The sequence below is a fragment of the Caloenas nicobarica genome, chromosome 6, assembly GCF_036013445.1.
Source record: "Caloenas nicobarica isolate bCalNic1 chromosome 6, bCalNic1.hap1, whole genome shotgun sequence".
NCBI classification, from domain to species: Eukaryota; Metazoa; Chordata; class Aves; order Columbiformes; family Columbidae; genus Caloenas; species Caloenas nicobarica.
The window spans coordinates 36,955,808-36,972,542 of NC_088250.1; the positions used below are offsets into that span (position 1 = coordinate 36,955,808).

Genomic DNA, 16,735 nt, shown 5'->3' on the forward strand with positions numbered 1-16,735 from the left:
CTTGTTCTTAGCATGGGAATGTCGTATGCTAATGCAGAGAATAACTTAAACCATTAAAACAGGCAGTTTGCATATATTTTAATTTAGAGTTTGATATTGGGAATTTAATACTTGTTTTTTTCTCTAGTGTATCTGATAATTTTTCCTCAGACATGAGAGAATCTGTTTTCATGTCCATCCTAACTGACAATAAAGCTGAGCCAAGATGTCTACCAATTAAAAAGTTTTTCAGCAATAGACAGCTGCAAGCTTTATTCTCCCTTTACATGCATACATATATATATATATCTACACTCCTTACATACTACATTTTCTACGCTTCGCCTACTTGATGATTTAGCATACTTTCAGACTGCCAAGAAGAAGAAAAACCAATTAAATCTCCATGGTCGTCTTTTTATGTGATAGGTCTCATTATTATCCAGTAAGAATCTTCAATCTGGAATATAACCTATTTCAAGTAATTCTTACCAGATCTCAAAGATGTTAAAAATTAATCCAATACTATGGAAAGAAAACAAATTATCTAATTTGCAGCTCTGTGGTGAAGTAAAAAACTTATGTCACAACTGTCATTCCTAGAAGGGTTACAGGAATGTTTAACTGCATGAATAGTCGGTCTGATACCAGTGAGACCACGCATGTTCAGGAAGAAAAATGTCACAAAACCCACATGGATTTGCACATGTAGTCTCTTACAGAACTGATAGACTTACAGGAAAAACAAAACAAGGAATACTTACCGGTTTACCATGTATTTGGTTCAGTGGCTTTACTGCTGCTCAGAACAAACTCAATGACAGAAAACATAATGACTGCAATTTAGGACCTTGTGCCCTACGACCACAGGATATTCAGTGCAAAATGTTGCACACAGCCTTACTTTATATTTTTGTAATATTGTTAAATGTATTTATGCTTCATCTTAAAATTAGTGCCTTTACTACTCTGTTTTCACCAGATAACTCTCCAAGTGGATAGATAGAAAATCAAATCAACAACAAAACAGTTACCAAATAATTAAAAAAAAAAAAAATCTTTGAAATTTAGGGTCTAAAATGCTCTAATGTCCATTTTATTGAATTAGTTAACTAAGTCATTTTGCTTTGGCTTGCTTAACGCCTACAGTTAGGAAAACTCATAAATGCTTTAAAAATGTAATCACATTATTGATGGGCCATTAATAAGGCAACAACAATTGACGTAACCAGTTTAACTCTCTAAAAAGTGAAATTACAAAAAGAAAGAGACCTGAATCAAAAATATATAAGCAGTTCATATACTGAGAGAGTTGGGTTTTTTTTTCCCCTAGGAAGTGTCATAATTTATCATCAACTATATTACTTCTCAAATACTAAAACTAAGGCTAAGTCATTATACGAAATGTATTACTTGATTTTTGCTCTTTTCTCGATGTGTAAAGTCAAGATCCGAATTATTTTTTGATCATGCAGCTGAGATTCTGGTGACGAAGTTCTACATTTCTAGTCAAAGTATCCTCTCACGTATACCCAGAACTTATTAAAACCCTGCTCTCCACATTTTTGTTGGTCATTCTAAATCTTGCAAAGTACAGATGGGTGGTTCTTCACCTTCAGTCTTCACAGCTACTGTAACCCTGGAAGTTAATGCTACTCTGCTTAACCCACTGCAGTAGATTTCAATTAGAATGGGTTAAAAACATCTGAAATTATGAAACACAAAAGTACATCAGTGTTTTTAATGTCTTAATGCATGTTCTTATCACAGTTGTATGGGTTATAAAAAAACCTTCATGATATACCTAAATTGCATTTCAATATCCATATTAAAACACTACCAAATAAAGAAGAAACAGGAAAAAGGTATTTACCAACAGGATCTTTTTGATTCTGAAAGAGTATTTTGCTGTTGCTGCCATCCATGTTTGCCATGTTAATTGTGTTTCCATCTGTCCAGTAGAGCTTACTGAAGAGGAAAACAATCATATTTATAATGTTGCTTTGTGAACACAGTATTTTTAATGCATCGGCTGTGAAAACATTCATAAGTTTAGAAGCAGGCAAAATACACAACTAACAATTATTTGATAAAAATCGACAGTAACTTTGGCAAGGAAGCAGAACTCGGTTAAGAAACTCTAAGTAAAATATTTCAAATCCGTGCATTTACTTGAAGTTTGAAAGAAAACAGAATGAGCAAACTCAAAATCTGAACGAAGAAGAAATCTTGTGATAAGCTTGATCGTAGTTTATTGAAACTACAAATATCTTACCCTTTCACTGGGTGGACTGCAAGACACTGGGGTTTATCTATTCCATGGATGACTGAGGTTTTCAATGAACCGTCCAAATGTGCCACATTAATTTGCGTTTCATCAAATTCTGAGCTAATCCAATATAAATTACGCGATATCCAATCCACTGCAAGACCTCTGATACTCTGAATATCTGCAAGAAGTGAAAGCAGTTGCTCTTTTGATTTTTATTCATAGATTATTCTCAGTCACTGTGAAAAAACCCATTTTTTTCTACAGCTTGTTAAAAAAATTGTGCAATATTATATTGAGATGTATTTATAGACTAGTTGTCAAGAATTAGCATTCATTATTTTTCTTCTTGAGCCTGATACACTTGCAATAAGAACATGAAAATTGCACTGAATATTCAGGAAATACTCCATAAATACTTCTTTAAAAATTACCATAAAACCTATTGGCCAAAAATAATAATCAGACAGATGCTGTATTTTTGCAGTGTATTTTTCTACTTAGGAAAGCATTTATTACTCAGTGCACTATTAATAAGTGTGGTTTGTTGTGTTTTTTTTTTTTTATTTTGAGATGATGATTTAGAATGAGGTACCCTCCTCTAGGAAGTTCAACAATCATTTTTAATAATCATTAGCATTACTCATGACATAAGAGGAAAGTTCATTCTTCTTCAGTTGTGAGTTACAGTGTACACATTGAATATTAAGTGGCTTTCTAAAACAAAACTATGCTGAGTTTAAAAGCCTACTTCCTTCTTCAGCACTGGAAAGACTCAGTACAGAATATCTGAATTAAAACCACTGGCCTACAGCATCGTTCTATAGCACAGAAGTGGGTAAGTAGCAACATCGTCGAATCAGTTTATTTCTGAAGAATTTGAAGACTCCAAGTTACTCCCCTGCTTTCCTGAAAATGGTTAAACATCTGTCAGCTGATGGGAAGTAGTGAATGAATTCTCTGGTTTGCTTTGTGCATGCAGTTTATGCTTTTCCTATTAAACTGTATTTGTATCAACTCATGAGTTTTCTCACTTTTACCCTTCTGAGTCTCTTCCACATGTGGGGAGTGAGTGAGAGGCTGCATGGGGCTTAGCTGCCTTTTGGGGTTAACCCACATCACCGGTATTACTTAACGTACCAAAACAAGAGTAAGATATGATTAATTTGGTAGCTTCACAAGTGTCTTTGTGTGTGATAGCCTTCTGTAGCACGACATTGACTAAAAAAAAAGGTAGTATATGTTAATATCTGCCTTAAATTCTGGGTATAAAATCACCACTCATGATCTCAGCACCAATATGCCGCTCTGCCTTGGCACAGCAATGGCTCATACTGGCCAGCATCTTTGTAGATGAGGAAACAGGCCAAGGGTGTTTTAACGATTCCATTTTAGTTCTTAGTTTGTACACTACCTCTTTGTCAACTTAATGTGGTTACTTCCACTGACAGAATTATTGTCATTGACAAATGAACATGGATGTGGTTGTGGACTTTTTCTTGCATATACATAAGATCAGTGATTGGGCATTAGGAAGTTTGCCAGCTTTAGAGAATGTAACAAAGGACACTGAATACACAGCCTTGACCCATTTTAAACTGATCCCCTGTCTTTTTGGTTGGAGGAACTAGAAAACAAGCACTTCATACTCTTAAAAAGATTAATGTATGACTTTGGCATATTTGTGACACTGGTATAAGACTTCATCCAGCAAGAATCCCACTAGTATGTGCTTACAAAGCTTCTTATGTTCTTATAAGGAGTTTAAAAATATAACTGTGAAAAAAAGGAATAATTTACACATAATAAGTAGTCTTTATAATGTTTTGATGTGCCAGAACATGGTAATTTTGAAAATTTTATACATAATCAGCAGGGAAAAAACCCCACAAACCAACAATAACCAACCAACCTTTAACCACAGAAGCTACTGTAATAAAAAGAATATGAAAGAATGCCTGAAAAACAGAAGCACTCACATATACTATGTTTCATTAAGTTTCTTGACAAGTTTTGTGATTTTTAAATATATATTTTATATATTAAAACAATGGGGTTTTTTTCTACTACCATTTAAAGAAAAAACAACTCTTTCTTTTTTTGGGCATCTCAATTAATGGTGTAAATGTAAATTCATGATATAAAGAGCAGCTCTAAGAGACACTCGTTACTGATACTGAAAAACTTCTCCAATTTTTAATGAAGTTGTCTCTGAGATAGTAGGGGAAATAAAAAGATACCCACATAAAATAAACTATCACTGTGGACAGCCAAGTGCAGATATTGCCATATTTGTGCAATGACCTCCCAAAACATGCTACTTCAGAACAAAGTTATTCTATAGCGACACCTGGGCCAGAGCTTTAATTCATTTTCTGGGGTCTCAAAATAATCAACTAAAGAAGTATTCTCATTTTTTTTTAAATTTCTTTTCAAGATCAGAAAAGGTCTGACCTTACAGAAATGAGTTCTTTATTTCTCCTCTTCCCCTTCAAACATATATTTAACAGTTGAGGAACCAGAGTTTTCAAAATGTGCCTCCATATAGTCCCTGACAGTTTTCCTATTTCCAAGCAAATAGCTTTATTACAAAACAGAAGAACATCATGTGCTGGCAGGAGAAGGACTGACAGTGGTCAGGAAAACACAAACAAAACCCCCACCACTAGCAAGGACAACAAATGGTATTAATATCACTTTAATACTGGAGCTACTGCCATAGGGTTGAAGCAATCAGGTACAGACTTTACAGTGCGTTAAGTTTCTGTGTTCAAAGTGCAGAGCAAAAGTGTCAAAACAATGAAGGTGTTAACTGCACAAAAAAACTGCCAGTCATGATTTTCCATTTGCAATATTTTAAGTTTCCTTCTATTGCTGTAAGTGACCTACCTAAAATGAAAAAGCTCAGTAAAAAGGAAAATCTGAATTGTAGTATTTTAAGTAACTGAAGCGGCAATGGCAGAAAAAACCAATAAAGGATTCGAAGACACAGAATCAAGACTCCACTTCCTCATGGCATTTAAGTACGATAAACAGCCTGACGGCAACCGGTTTCAACATGACGCAAGTTGCAAGAAGGTAAATGCATAACACCGGTATCACCAAAATTACAAACATCGTGTGTTTCACCAATGGTGCCAAAGCCAAAAGTGCTACATGGACTGGAAAGCAAAAATAACTCTGATGGAGCTAATTTCTTCGTGAGGTCAACAGAGATAGCCAAAGGACATAGAAAATCCACATGAAGTTTTTCAATGCCAAGATATGTCAGGATGCTGTTACTTTTCTTCTTTTCATCATTTTTCTTTCTACCATCCCCAGAAGACATTATTTCTATTGTTTGATACACATTTCAACCTTGTATAAAAGCAATGTACCAGTTACATCCAAATTCATTTAAATAAAAATGAATTATGAATCTATAAAATGAACTAGAATCCTAAAGAAAATTGTGCTTTCTTATTGTTTATATCAACACCAGTGAAAGGTATACCTAACAACAACTTGCAACACTCATACTTTATTATAACACACATTTACCTACAAAAAGTATTTTTACTTCAATATTATGCTATTTACCTCTTGAAATAATGGTTTCTAAGCCAGTCCCATTAATGAAAGCACGCTTGATGGTCTGTGTTTTCACATCAGTCCAGTATAAGCGCTCCTCAACAGCATCAAAATCTATGACGGTCACATCGTCAATGTCAGGAACAGTGAACGCTGTGATGAAGTTAAAGTATGGGTTTTCTATGTCCACCCCTCTTATTTCTGAACGCCTTGCATAAAGAAGAAATTTCTTCCTTTCTGTTAGAAAAAAGGAAAACATCACTCCATATCCTCTTCACGACATTGCTAATAGAAATCCAAGTCATTCGAGATCACTTCACAAATGTGTAAATAAAGTTTTTACGAGTGAATTAACATCTCCAAAAAATCTGCAACATAGTGACACCGAGAAATAAAGTATATTACAGAGCAAAAAAATCACAGGGAAAAGACATTCCTTCTGGACACTGGACAATAAGTGACTAGACCACTAAATCAATCTGATCTTGTGCAAGTCTAAAGAAAACAGTTGAATGATATTTAAAAAAAAATGACTCCACTTATCTCAATTTAAAAAACACTGTTTCATTTGTACATCATAATAGATGTTAACATTCAGTGTCTCAAGGGAACAGGGTATCACTGTAACAGGGAAGTTTTGCAAACAAAAGCCAGGAGGAATTTCACAATGTATATGTAAGCGGTGAAAGAGGAACAGGCAGAAGAAAAAGAATATATTGACTGTTCTAATTTAGATATCCATAGCTGAAAAAGGGTGATAAAAGCAAAACAGGACTCTATTTTTTTAACTCAAAAGTCTAAATTGTAGGAGCGAATGTCTGTGAATGAACAGTAAAGGTAACTTTTTCCATGCAATATCCTTGCTACAACAAAACATTTTTTTTTTATTTCTTAAACATGATTAATCAACACTGAAAAGAGTAATGTATTACAAGGCTTTAGAGATAATAGACACAAGTATTTGACATTTTGAGGGCTTTTATAGCTTAAAAAGTTTTATTGTAATTTTTTATAAAACTTCCCTGCGAGACTGCATGCCTAATATTTGCTCTTCATTTCATTTTCTTAATCCTTGAAAATGAAACTAAGACAATTTTAGCACAGGTAGAGATTTAAGCTATTAAGTACCTTTTTGTTATTCAGCTGACCAGACTCATAATTTTCTGATGACGCACTGTACATTGTAAATCTTTCTGTTTTGCAGAGATGCTTTACTAACATATTATACACATAAACAACAGGAAAAAATGGACATAGTAATAAATATCCCACACCTTGTATATTAGAATAAGTTTTCGATTCTCAAAAAATAGAGTCTCCTTTAAAATATATCATAAAAATGCACTTTAGAGACTGGTTTTAAGATTATGTATTTTAATTTGTCTGGTTTAAAATCCTAAACCGAATACAATTGTCAGGCTTTGGGAGGAAAACTTACCATAACACGTTTTCTTGTCTAAAGCCAGTTTCATCAGATGTGGACAGGCACACGCAGCACTTCTGTTGTGATTGATCAGACACATGTGAGAACATGGTCCTCGGCCCTCATTAGCAGCACACGGATTGGAAGCTAAAAATGAGTAATGAAATACACAAAATATCAAAACACCTTTTGGAACTAAGGGTTGTTGAACTACCACAAACTACACTGGGGAGAGAGTGGTGAAAAGTCTGTCTGAAGACAAACCCGGCCTCATTGATTAACTGAGGTAGTATTCTAATCACTTTTTCTAGGCTAATATTCAACTCTTGTCCAAGCATCTATTTTTTATAGATTGTTGTTGTTGTTGTTAGTACAGCCACAAATTTTATCATTGCAACTTCATGAAGCCACCGGATGAAATTTTCCCAACAATTTCTGAAGAATTGTGAAGTCATAACCAGGACAAATGGCACAAAAAAATGTTAATATGATGAGGATCCAAAAAGCAAATTTTGTTTTGTGAAGAATTAAAGCTTAGATGGTGCAATGAATTTTGGCAAAATCAAAGTTCCCTCTCAATTTGATCTACCTACTTGAATATTAGTTGGAAATCTCTCATGAAAAAATAATTTGAAAAAAACATGCCAAAATACTTCTACTGTTCTCAAAGAAAATCCTCTCCTATTATAGCTTTTTTCAAGTAGCTTCCTATAGTTCACTGATTGAACAAGATGTGCTGAAATCTAGTGATTCAATCTCCCGCATTTTTTAGCATTCTTAACACTGCTGCGAAGAGATTTAAAATTCAGGCATATGTTTTCTAAAACAGCATCTCCGTTAATTTATTTTCTAATCCAAAGCAGCAATTTCAGTGGAACCTCAACCTCTTCGCATACATAAAACCATCCGTCGCAAGGATCTACTTAGGGTCTAAGAATAATAACCCCCAACTTTTCTTTCTGTGCAAGTGGCACATTGTGTTCTTCCCTACCAAAGTTGCTGCTTCAGTGTGGAATTCAAAGAGAAGAACATAGAGGAGCAAAAATAAAAGGTGTACTGGTTAATGATCGTGTTAAAGAGAGAGTTGTGGTTAAAGTGTGCTACAAAGAGGAGATGGTACAAGTTCTGTACTATCTGTACACATCTCAATTCCCTTCATATATCACGGAATACAAATTTGTGGAAAAAGAAGTGTGACCAAACAGACGCATTCGTTTCCACATGCATGCACAACTGGAGGAGTAAACTACCATAATCTAAAAATTACTTATACCAGCACCTGTCTATATATTCCTTCCATATTCATACTGATTTCACTGAATAACAGCTAATCCCATTCTTTACTTTCTAACAAAAAACAATTCCCTTGAAGGCAAATAGATATGCTATTGCTTTGACTCTCAAAAATTTGGCTTAATTTCCTTGTGCTAGTTCTGACACTTCTATTTCTACTGTGAATAACCACGGAATGTTTCCTTGTTCACCTTTCCGTGCCACTTCTGATTTCACAGACTGCCATCACACAGACACCTGTCTATGAGCTTCAAGAAGCACCAGCTTACCTGTCCGCATTCGAAAACCCTTCCCATACTCTTGATCGGCCTGTCAAGCTTTCTCACTATCTTTTATATGATCTGGTGCAGCATTCAAGATACAGGGGTGATATGGATTTATACAGCACAGTTCATGGGCTGTGGTTATTTCTTTCTTTCCTAATAATTTCCACCAATCTGTTTTCCTCTTGATCACAGCAACCCACAGAACTGGCATTTTCACCAGCTGGACAGCCTTTTGCATTATTTAATTGATTTCCACTGCTGATTGCTTGTCAATCTATTTCTCTTCCAGTACTGAGCACAGACACACATGTCACTCTTTGTCATCATATTTCTTCTTGACTGCTCTCTAAAACAGTATTTAAACAAAATGTTTATTTTTCTGGACCAGTAACCCTTAAAAAAACAAACCCTCAGACATTCTCTCACCAGTTGATAAATGAACAGTTACTCTTACAATCTCTGAATATGCTCTCGCTATGGACCAACTTTCCCTCCATATTAGCTTCATATTGAACCTGTCCCTTCTTGGTATCTGGTATAGCTAGGCAAAATTTTAATTTCACAATTTAATGGCGTGCACCATGATTAAACGCTGCCTGCATCTTCAAATATATGCACTGCAGTTACATCAAAAAGATACCTTTAAATTGCTGACGATCTATTCCCACTCCTATTTAAAATCAGTTATAATCCTCCACTCGCTGTCAATAGTTTCTGTCCTATCGCTTTTTGTAAGGCCAAAGATCCTTCCGTCATCTCAGTCAAGTTAAAATCTTGATGCTATCTGATGATATCTGATTATTTTAGCATTAATCTTTGAAATTTGCATGTTAGGACTGGTCAGATAATGCATTAGTCCTAAAAGAGATATTTATTTCCCATATTCACTATTTTTACTCCAGTTTTTAATCATTCACTTGAAGAATTAGTCAGCATACCACCTAACAAAAATTTACATATTCGCCATGAAACAAAATAAACAAGAATATTGTTAGCTCAAAGTTAGCACAACTCTTCATAATACTCTGATGTACATGGTATGATAGCTTTATGGTAATTCAGAACCTCTTTTTAATGAACCTCTCTGTTTCCCACCCCTTCCAGAGTACAGTTTGAGAGGAAAGGGTGCTGGAAAAAACAAACCAAACCAAACAAAAAAAACCCAAACAAACCCCAAATAACAACCAAACAAACACAAATAAAAAACCACAGACACAAACCCACAAAACAAACAAACACCCACGAAAAAACAACAGAGATAAATGTAATTAATGATATAAACCCAAAACTAAGAAGGGACTACCTGGAATGACTGACCTTAAAAAAAAACATACTAACACAACAGGCAGATAAGAAATACAGATATAAAAGAATAACAAATGTTGCAGTGCTAGGGTATTGCCATGTGGAAAGGCCAAAGACAATAGTACTTTCAGGAGTGGGTGCTATACTTTATAGGAAACTGGAAAAAAAAAATCAGGAATTTACTCTTAAAGTAAGTAGTAAAAAAACAGTAATAAAGGATTAAATTAAATCGAAGTTTGAAAAGCTATACAAGAGTTACATGAAAGACTAAGAAATAAAATATCTGATAAAATTCAATACATGTGTAGTAATAGACAAGAAAATAAACAATCTCAAGTTACATACACAAGGATAAGCACTGAAATAATATCCATATCTGAAAGATCCTTTTCTAAAGGAACAGATTATACTTATGAAATGGCTGTCTAATACTCCTCTTACTACAAAAGCCAGGAAACACTGAGCAGAATTATCAAGTATTAGGGTCAAAACAAGCACGACGAGGTACTTTGGCACACAGGGCAGAGTTACGCACCAGAGGCATCTGCCCAAGAGTTTGCAGACATGAAGAGTTTGTCTAAGTTCAAAAGTCAGCTAGAAAAGTCCATGCAAAAAAAATCAGCCAAAGGCTTTAAAGCCTTTGAAGCACAAAGACATTACTTGAGGTTCAAAAATCATCAAGTTCCAGGTTCCTGGAAGCTGACGGCCTATACAGGAGGAGTGTGGCTGTTGTATCTTTCCCCATGGCCATATATCCCTGTAGGCACTGACCAGCCATTGTCAGAGATAGGTTGTTGAGTTAAGAAAAGGTAGGAAAAGCTGCTTTTCTAATTCCTGAAACAAACCCAGAACCTTCATAAGGCACAAAGGAATCCAATTCAAAGTTCGGAAAGGCTGCATATATTTTGCATAACTTACAATACATATACCAATCTTGCTGTTGGTTTTGAAGTACACAAGCAGCTTGTGATAAAATCTCAAAGTAACAATTTTTAAAAAATCCAATATAATCAAAAAAAAGCATCCAAAACTTTGCTCATGTGCATCTTTAAGCTACATTTCTGTAAAGTTATTTATGTTTAACAGCCAGCTATCCAGGCCTCAACAGAATACTGTAATAAAACAGTGCCATGAAGTTAAAAGATTTTAATGTTTTACTTAGAAAAGAGCCCAGTGGTACCAATATACTTTGCATTCAGCAGTTATACTTCTTGTCCTGATTTTCAGTCTATAAAAATTCAATCTGCAAAAAGCAAAATAATGCCATGGCCATCTGTGTGTGCGTGTGTTTGTTTTTGTTTTTGTTTTTCTTTTTCTTTTTTTAAATTCAAAGTAATATACTTGACAAATACAAAAAACTGGGGAATGTGTGAGGAATTCACAGCTTTCTAACTGTTTTCAAGCTGTGATCCTTCCAATGCACTATATTTACTCCTCTCATCACTGTCCTCAGTAGCACACCTCATGGTACAACTTCTTGTGCCTAAAACAGAAGTGGAATTTAAAAATATAATGGTAGTTGAGAAAATATTATTCCTAGAAAACCTGTGTTTGCTATGTTAATGGCATTCCTGACACACAGCTTTGATCCTGTGAAGATGAGTAGGTGTCAAACTCACATTCCTGAGATGTGGCATTAGATCATGAAGCACTCAAAAATCCCCTGTGGTTTACTAACAGAAGAACCTACCATCCATACACACACACACACCTCGCTGTATCTTCACTACCTTAAATTAGCATCTGTCCTAGATTAACTGAAATGATGGTGCTTTAGGCTACAGGAATTTATTTAGCTCTGCTCTACTTTATTTCAATCAAGATGAGTTGCATGAAATACTTTAAAAGCTAATAGCCTTTCACCTACATAGGTGACCCAGATGTACACCTACAGAGCCGACACTACACAATGTTTGTCCTCCGGTGCTGTATTTATACTGACATTTTGCAGTGTAAATCTACCGTTAATTTTACCTTGGGATTCTAAACTGTATGCTATCTTGTTTCATTTATTGCAAAATTGCTACAAAAGCAAAGGAAAAATTAAGTAGTAATTACATAGTATCACCATTTTTCTCTAGCTCCAATAAAGCTAGATAATGGAGATTTGTAGAAAGAAATAGCTTCCATTGGAAGAGAATAATTTAGACCAAACCCAGAAGGCCAATCATAGATCAGAATCTGGTGTTTTCCACATCATAAAACAAAAGCTGCAATTACACAATGTGATATTTGAACTTCTTGATTCTGGCAAATAAGTGCTGAAAACTCTTTTACGGCTTATCCCGTGCCTTGAGGCCAAGGTATCTGTGAGTATGGAACACTGATTGCTGCCTCCTTAGGCTACAGTCTCTCTCTAAAGACGTTGCCTGGCCCCAGTCCGAACAGAAAATAGTTGTGTTTTCTGACAGTAAGAAATGGCTAATGAGAACTCCGCTGCTCCTGTGAAACACCAAGTACTGAACACAGTTCCTCAAATCCCAAAGTTCAGGAAGTGACTAATTATAAAAACAAAACATAACAAAAAAAACCCCCACAAAAAACAAAAAAAGAAGACCAAATGAAACCACCCAAGCCCAATTACTTGAAAGGGATGTTCAGAAATGTGTATTTACTTCACTCATATTTTAAGATCCTTCTTTTGTCCAGAAGTCAGACAGTTTTTTTTAGAATAGTACCCTGGCGTAAAAATTTTCAGAAGAGCCCCAAGGAAATTGACATCCACTGCAAACCAGTAACATTCTTCTTTAATGTAAGTTAATTATTATTTATAAAAATGTATCCTGACAGCATGTCACATACTGCAAGGCAGATTAGGAGATGTTCACTGTGAGTCCTTATCACAGTTGTCATCATGCTTAGACTCCCGAACTAACAGTGAGTTGCATTCATTGCTCTGCTTTTTCCAACACGTGCAATCGAGAGCATTCTTCAAATGTGGTGACTACTAGTGCGCAGGGAGAATTTTATTTGCTGGTACTTATTTACATTAAAGTTATATCCATAGTATTCTACATATAATTAATGCAGAACTGGGTTCTAAGATATTTACAAAGCCATACCAAATTGTCAGGATTTAATGTTTTCAAATAAAGATTGCTCAGAATCTACTAACATAAAAGTCCGAATAGCTTACTGTGCACTAAAAAGCCTGTGTGAGAAGAAAAATAAAGTATAATTTCTTAATATTTTTTTAAAAAGCATACATGATATGAATTTTAAAGCCGTTTCTATTACCATTGACTTTTTGGCAGAAGAGATGAAATTTATTCAGAGATCACGGAACATTCTACGACTAACTGGTGGCGATCCTCCAGTGGTATTTTTTACTTTCCTATATTTACATATAAATAAAGTCACCATCTTTTGTTATATTATTCCACAGTTACCTTGTGGTTGACGGCTTGGATGATATATCTGAAGATCAAATGGCTGAGCACTTGTTTTTTGTATTACACTGACATTTTGTCCAGTCCATTTATTGGCTTTTGCAAGTGTATTGGTCCGCCAGTCCGTCCAATATACTTCACTCCCATACAAAGAAACAGCAAAAGGGTGTGAAAGATATTCATGACCACGTATAATCTCTATCATGCTGGTTCCATCATATAACGCAGAATAAATGGCATCTGATCTACAAGATAACCCCAATTTTATGATTACATAAAAATAAAATAAAAATCTTACAAGTATTAACAACATCGGTGTAAAACGTATAAAAACCTTACTCTTACATACTGGTAACACTAAAGAATGTTTACAGTGCCATCATTATGTTCAAAGATGATTTAGTTCATATTATTAGTTTAACTAGGGATATGAAATACTGTTTTGTTTGTACAGTGTTTTAAAATTCAAATTTACCTTCATGCTGTGAAAATACAGCAGGAAAATCAATTTCCATTCAGATGAATTTATGGAAAAAACAGTGAATTGGGCTCTTGGGACCAAGGGCAGGATGGGTGGGGAAAGCTCCCTGAGAAGCCTGGTCAGGGCCATTACAATCTGCTGGTACATATCATGAAAAACTACATGTAATAGTAATGTAATAAAAGAAATGTCCATACTTTACATTTGCACACAGGACTATGTACACAAGACTCTCTAAGTACACAGTGTACATAACTACATTCCACTTACAATGTAGTTGCCATTTCTGTACGTAAGAACGAGGATTTATAAACGGGTAAGAAGAATAGTGTGAACACTTTACCTGGCATCTGTCCATACTATTCTTTTTTCAAAGTGATCTACAGTAAGGCCATTAGGCCAGGCTCCAGTATCCATATCTTTATATATGATCTTTCTTTCTGCTCCACTCATGGAAGCAGATTCAATGCGAGGAAAATTCGCATCCCAGTCTGTCCAAAACAGAATTCTGGTGAGAGGAAAGGAAAATAATTATAACAAAATATTAAAGATATTAAAGCATGCAAATAATTTCAAGTGGTTCAATACAACAATAGTTGGGAAAAAAGTTTATACATTCACATATTTTAAATGAAAGGAAAAAACATAGATGAACTCGGGTAACTGTATAAATTCCTTGAAATAACAGGTTAACATAGAGGTAATATTTCGGTTTTAGTCTTAGAGCAATCAGGAAACATAGTAAGCTTTTTAAAAACTAGAAGTTAAATAGCGTTCCCATTTTCATGTCCATTAATACAAATACCAGCTTCTCGTCTTCCCTTCTATAATTAGAAACACAGCTCATTAAAAAAAATTATAATGAGAGCCTTTGAAAGCAATCCACAGATGAGGAGGATGGGGAGGGGGAAAAGGAAGAAAGGTGATTTGAGGTAGCGAGGATTAAGGAATGTGCTGAACTAGAGATTGCCATTTCTTATTGAGAGTGGTCCACCACTAACAAATTTTATACACACTAATCTTGCTAAGAAAATTGAAAAGTTGTGATGTATGGTAGGCTCTCTCAGTTATAGAATCATAGAATCATTTCAGTTGGAAGAAACCCTTAGGATCATCGAGTCCAACCTTAACCTAACCTCACTCTAGCACTAAACCGTGTCCGTAAGAACCTCGTCTAAATGCCTCTTAAACACCTCCAGGAATGGTGACTCCACCACTGCCCTGGGCAATGTACTATTATGTACTATCTCTAATTTTTTTCTAAGAAGGAGAGCTTTCACCTGTATGACCAAAGAAGTTTCTTATTAAGTAATAGAAGCAGTGTCACCAAAAGGCCAAAAATACACTAACTGTTCTTAGCTTACTAAGTTTTTGATAATACACATTTTTATATTATTTATTAAAGAAAAAGAATACCACTGATATGAAAACTTTTAATTAATTGTAAAGAGCTAACTGCAGAGAGTCAGACTGTGACAAAACTTTTGACAAGTCTCATTGGACAGCTTCAGTCCTGAACATACATTCTAATGAGGCCCCTCCCTCTAGTACCTGTGAACAATAGTAGACGCTACATTTAAATACTAAGGAATAAGGTATAGCTGAGTGGGTTGGCAGCCAGACAGATGTGCACATCCCTGGGAGCAAGGCAGCTGGGGGACTTGGCCACCAGAGGGGCTGGGGGGGCCAGGAGAACTGGCAAAGACACCACAAGGTCTGGAGCCCTGCAGAGAGACATGTACATGTGTGGCAGCTGGGGACAGCGAGGCTCCAGGGCTGGCTACTGGGTAGGACTGGGTGCCTGTGCCCAGTGTGTGTGATGGGATCCAAACCAGCAGCTGGTGTGGGGCTGCAGCCCTGGGGGTTGTACGTTCCTGGGACCAGCCACTTGGGGAGACTGTCAAAACTGAGAAATCCACATTATTCATACATATATATTTCCTAAAAGACCTTAATCTGTAACAGCCAGAGAGGTTAACAGGATGAGGCCATTGGTGCTGTCTGTGTCAGTGCTGAGAGCTTCTCTCTGCATGACCTTAGTGAAGCAAGTTCAGAGAAGGGAAGAGAAGCTGGTGAAGGGGCTGGAGCACGAGTCTGATGGGGAGCGGCTGATGGACTTGGGGGTTCAGCCTGGAGAACAGGAGGCTGAGGGGAGACCTTATCACTGTCTGCAACTACCTGAAAGGAGGTTGGAGCATGGAGGAGGTTGGTCTCTTGTCTCAAGTAGCAAGTGATAGGATGAGAGGAAATGGCCTCAAGTTGCACCAGGGGAGGTTTAGCTTGGATACTGAGAAAAAATTCTGCATGGAAAGGGTTGTCAGGCATTGGAACAGGCTGCCCAGGGCAGTGGTGGAGTCACCATCCCTGGAGGGGTCGAACAGACGTGTAGATGAGGTTCTTAGGGACATGGTTTAGAGGAGGACTTGGCGGTGTTAAGTTAACGGTTGGACCTCATGATCTTAAAGGTCTTTTCCAATCAAAATGATTCTATGATTCTATTCTATGATTCTTTGTGGCCACACGTGTGTATCTGTATATACGTTTATTTATTAATATACACGCTGCTGTGCCTGAGAATACATGCTCATCCTCACTTCAGGTTGGAATCAAAGGCATGGAGCTACAGCAGCCTCGTCTCCAGTGGGATACAGGGTTTGTGCAATCCTAACCCAACTCTGAATCAGTGTTTGTTTATTCATGTTTATATGTGAAAAGATTGAAGAGCTGTTCCCATCTGTGTTCAAAGATTTTATTCCTTCC

At 36.0% G+C, this 16,735-nt stretch overlaps 1 protein-coding gene across 1 annotated transcript in view; it reads right to left on the reverse strand.

The window, feature by feature from the left end:
* The window catches only part of LRP1B (LDL receptor related protein 1B), a 527,248-nt gene that overhangs the window by 194,875 nt on the left and 315,638 nt on the right, over positions 1 to 16,735 (reverse strand). The window contains exons 26-31 of the mRNA XM_065638136.1: positions 14,319 to 14,483; positions 13,495 to 13,739; positions 7,257 to 7,388; positions 5,828 to 6,055; positions 2,255 to 2,429; positions 1,853 to 1,947 (exon numbers count right to left, since the gene is read on the reverse strand). Of these exons, the coding sequence (XP_065494208.1) occupies positions 1,853 to 1,947; positions 2,255 to 2,429; positions 5,828 to 6,055; positions 7,257 to 7,388; positions 13,495 to 13,739; positions 14,319 to 14,483 (1,040 nt within the window). The remainder of the gene's footprint in view (positions 1 to 1,852; positions 1,948 to 2,254; positions 2,430 to 5,827; positions 6,056 to 7,256; positions 7,389 to 13,494; positions 13,740 to 14,318; positions 14,484 to 16,735) is intronic.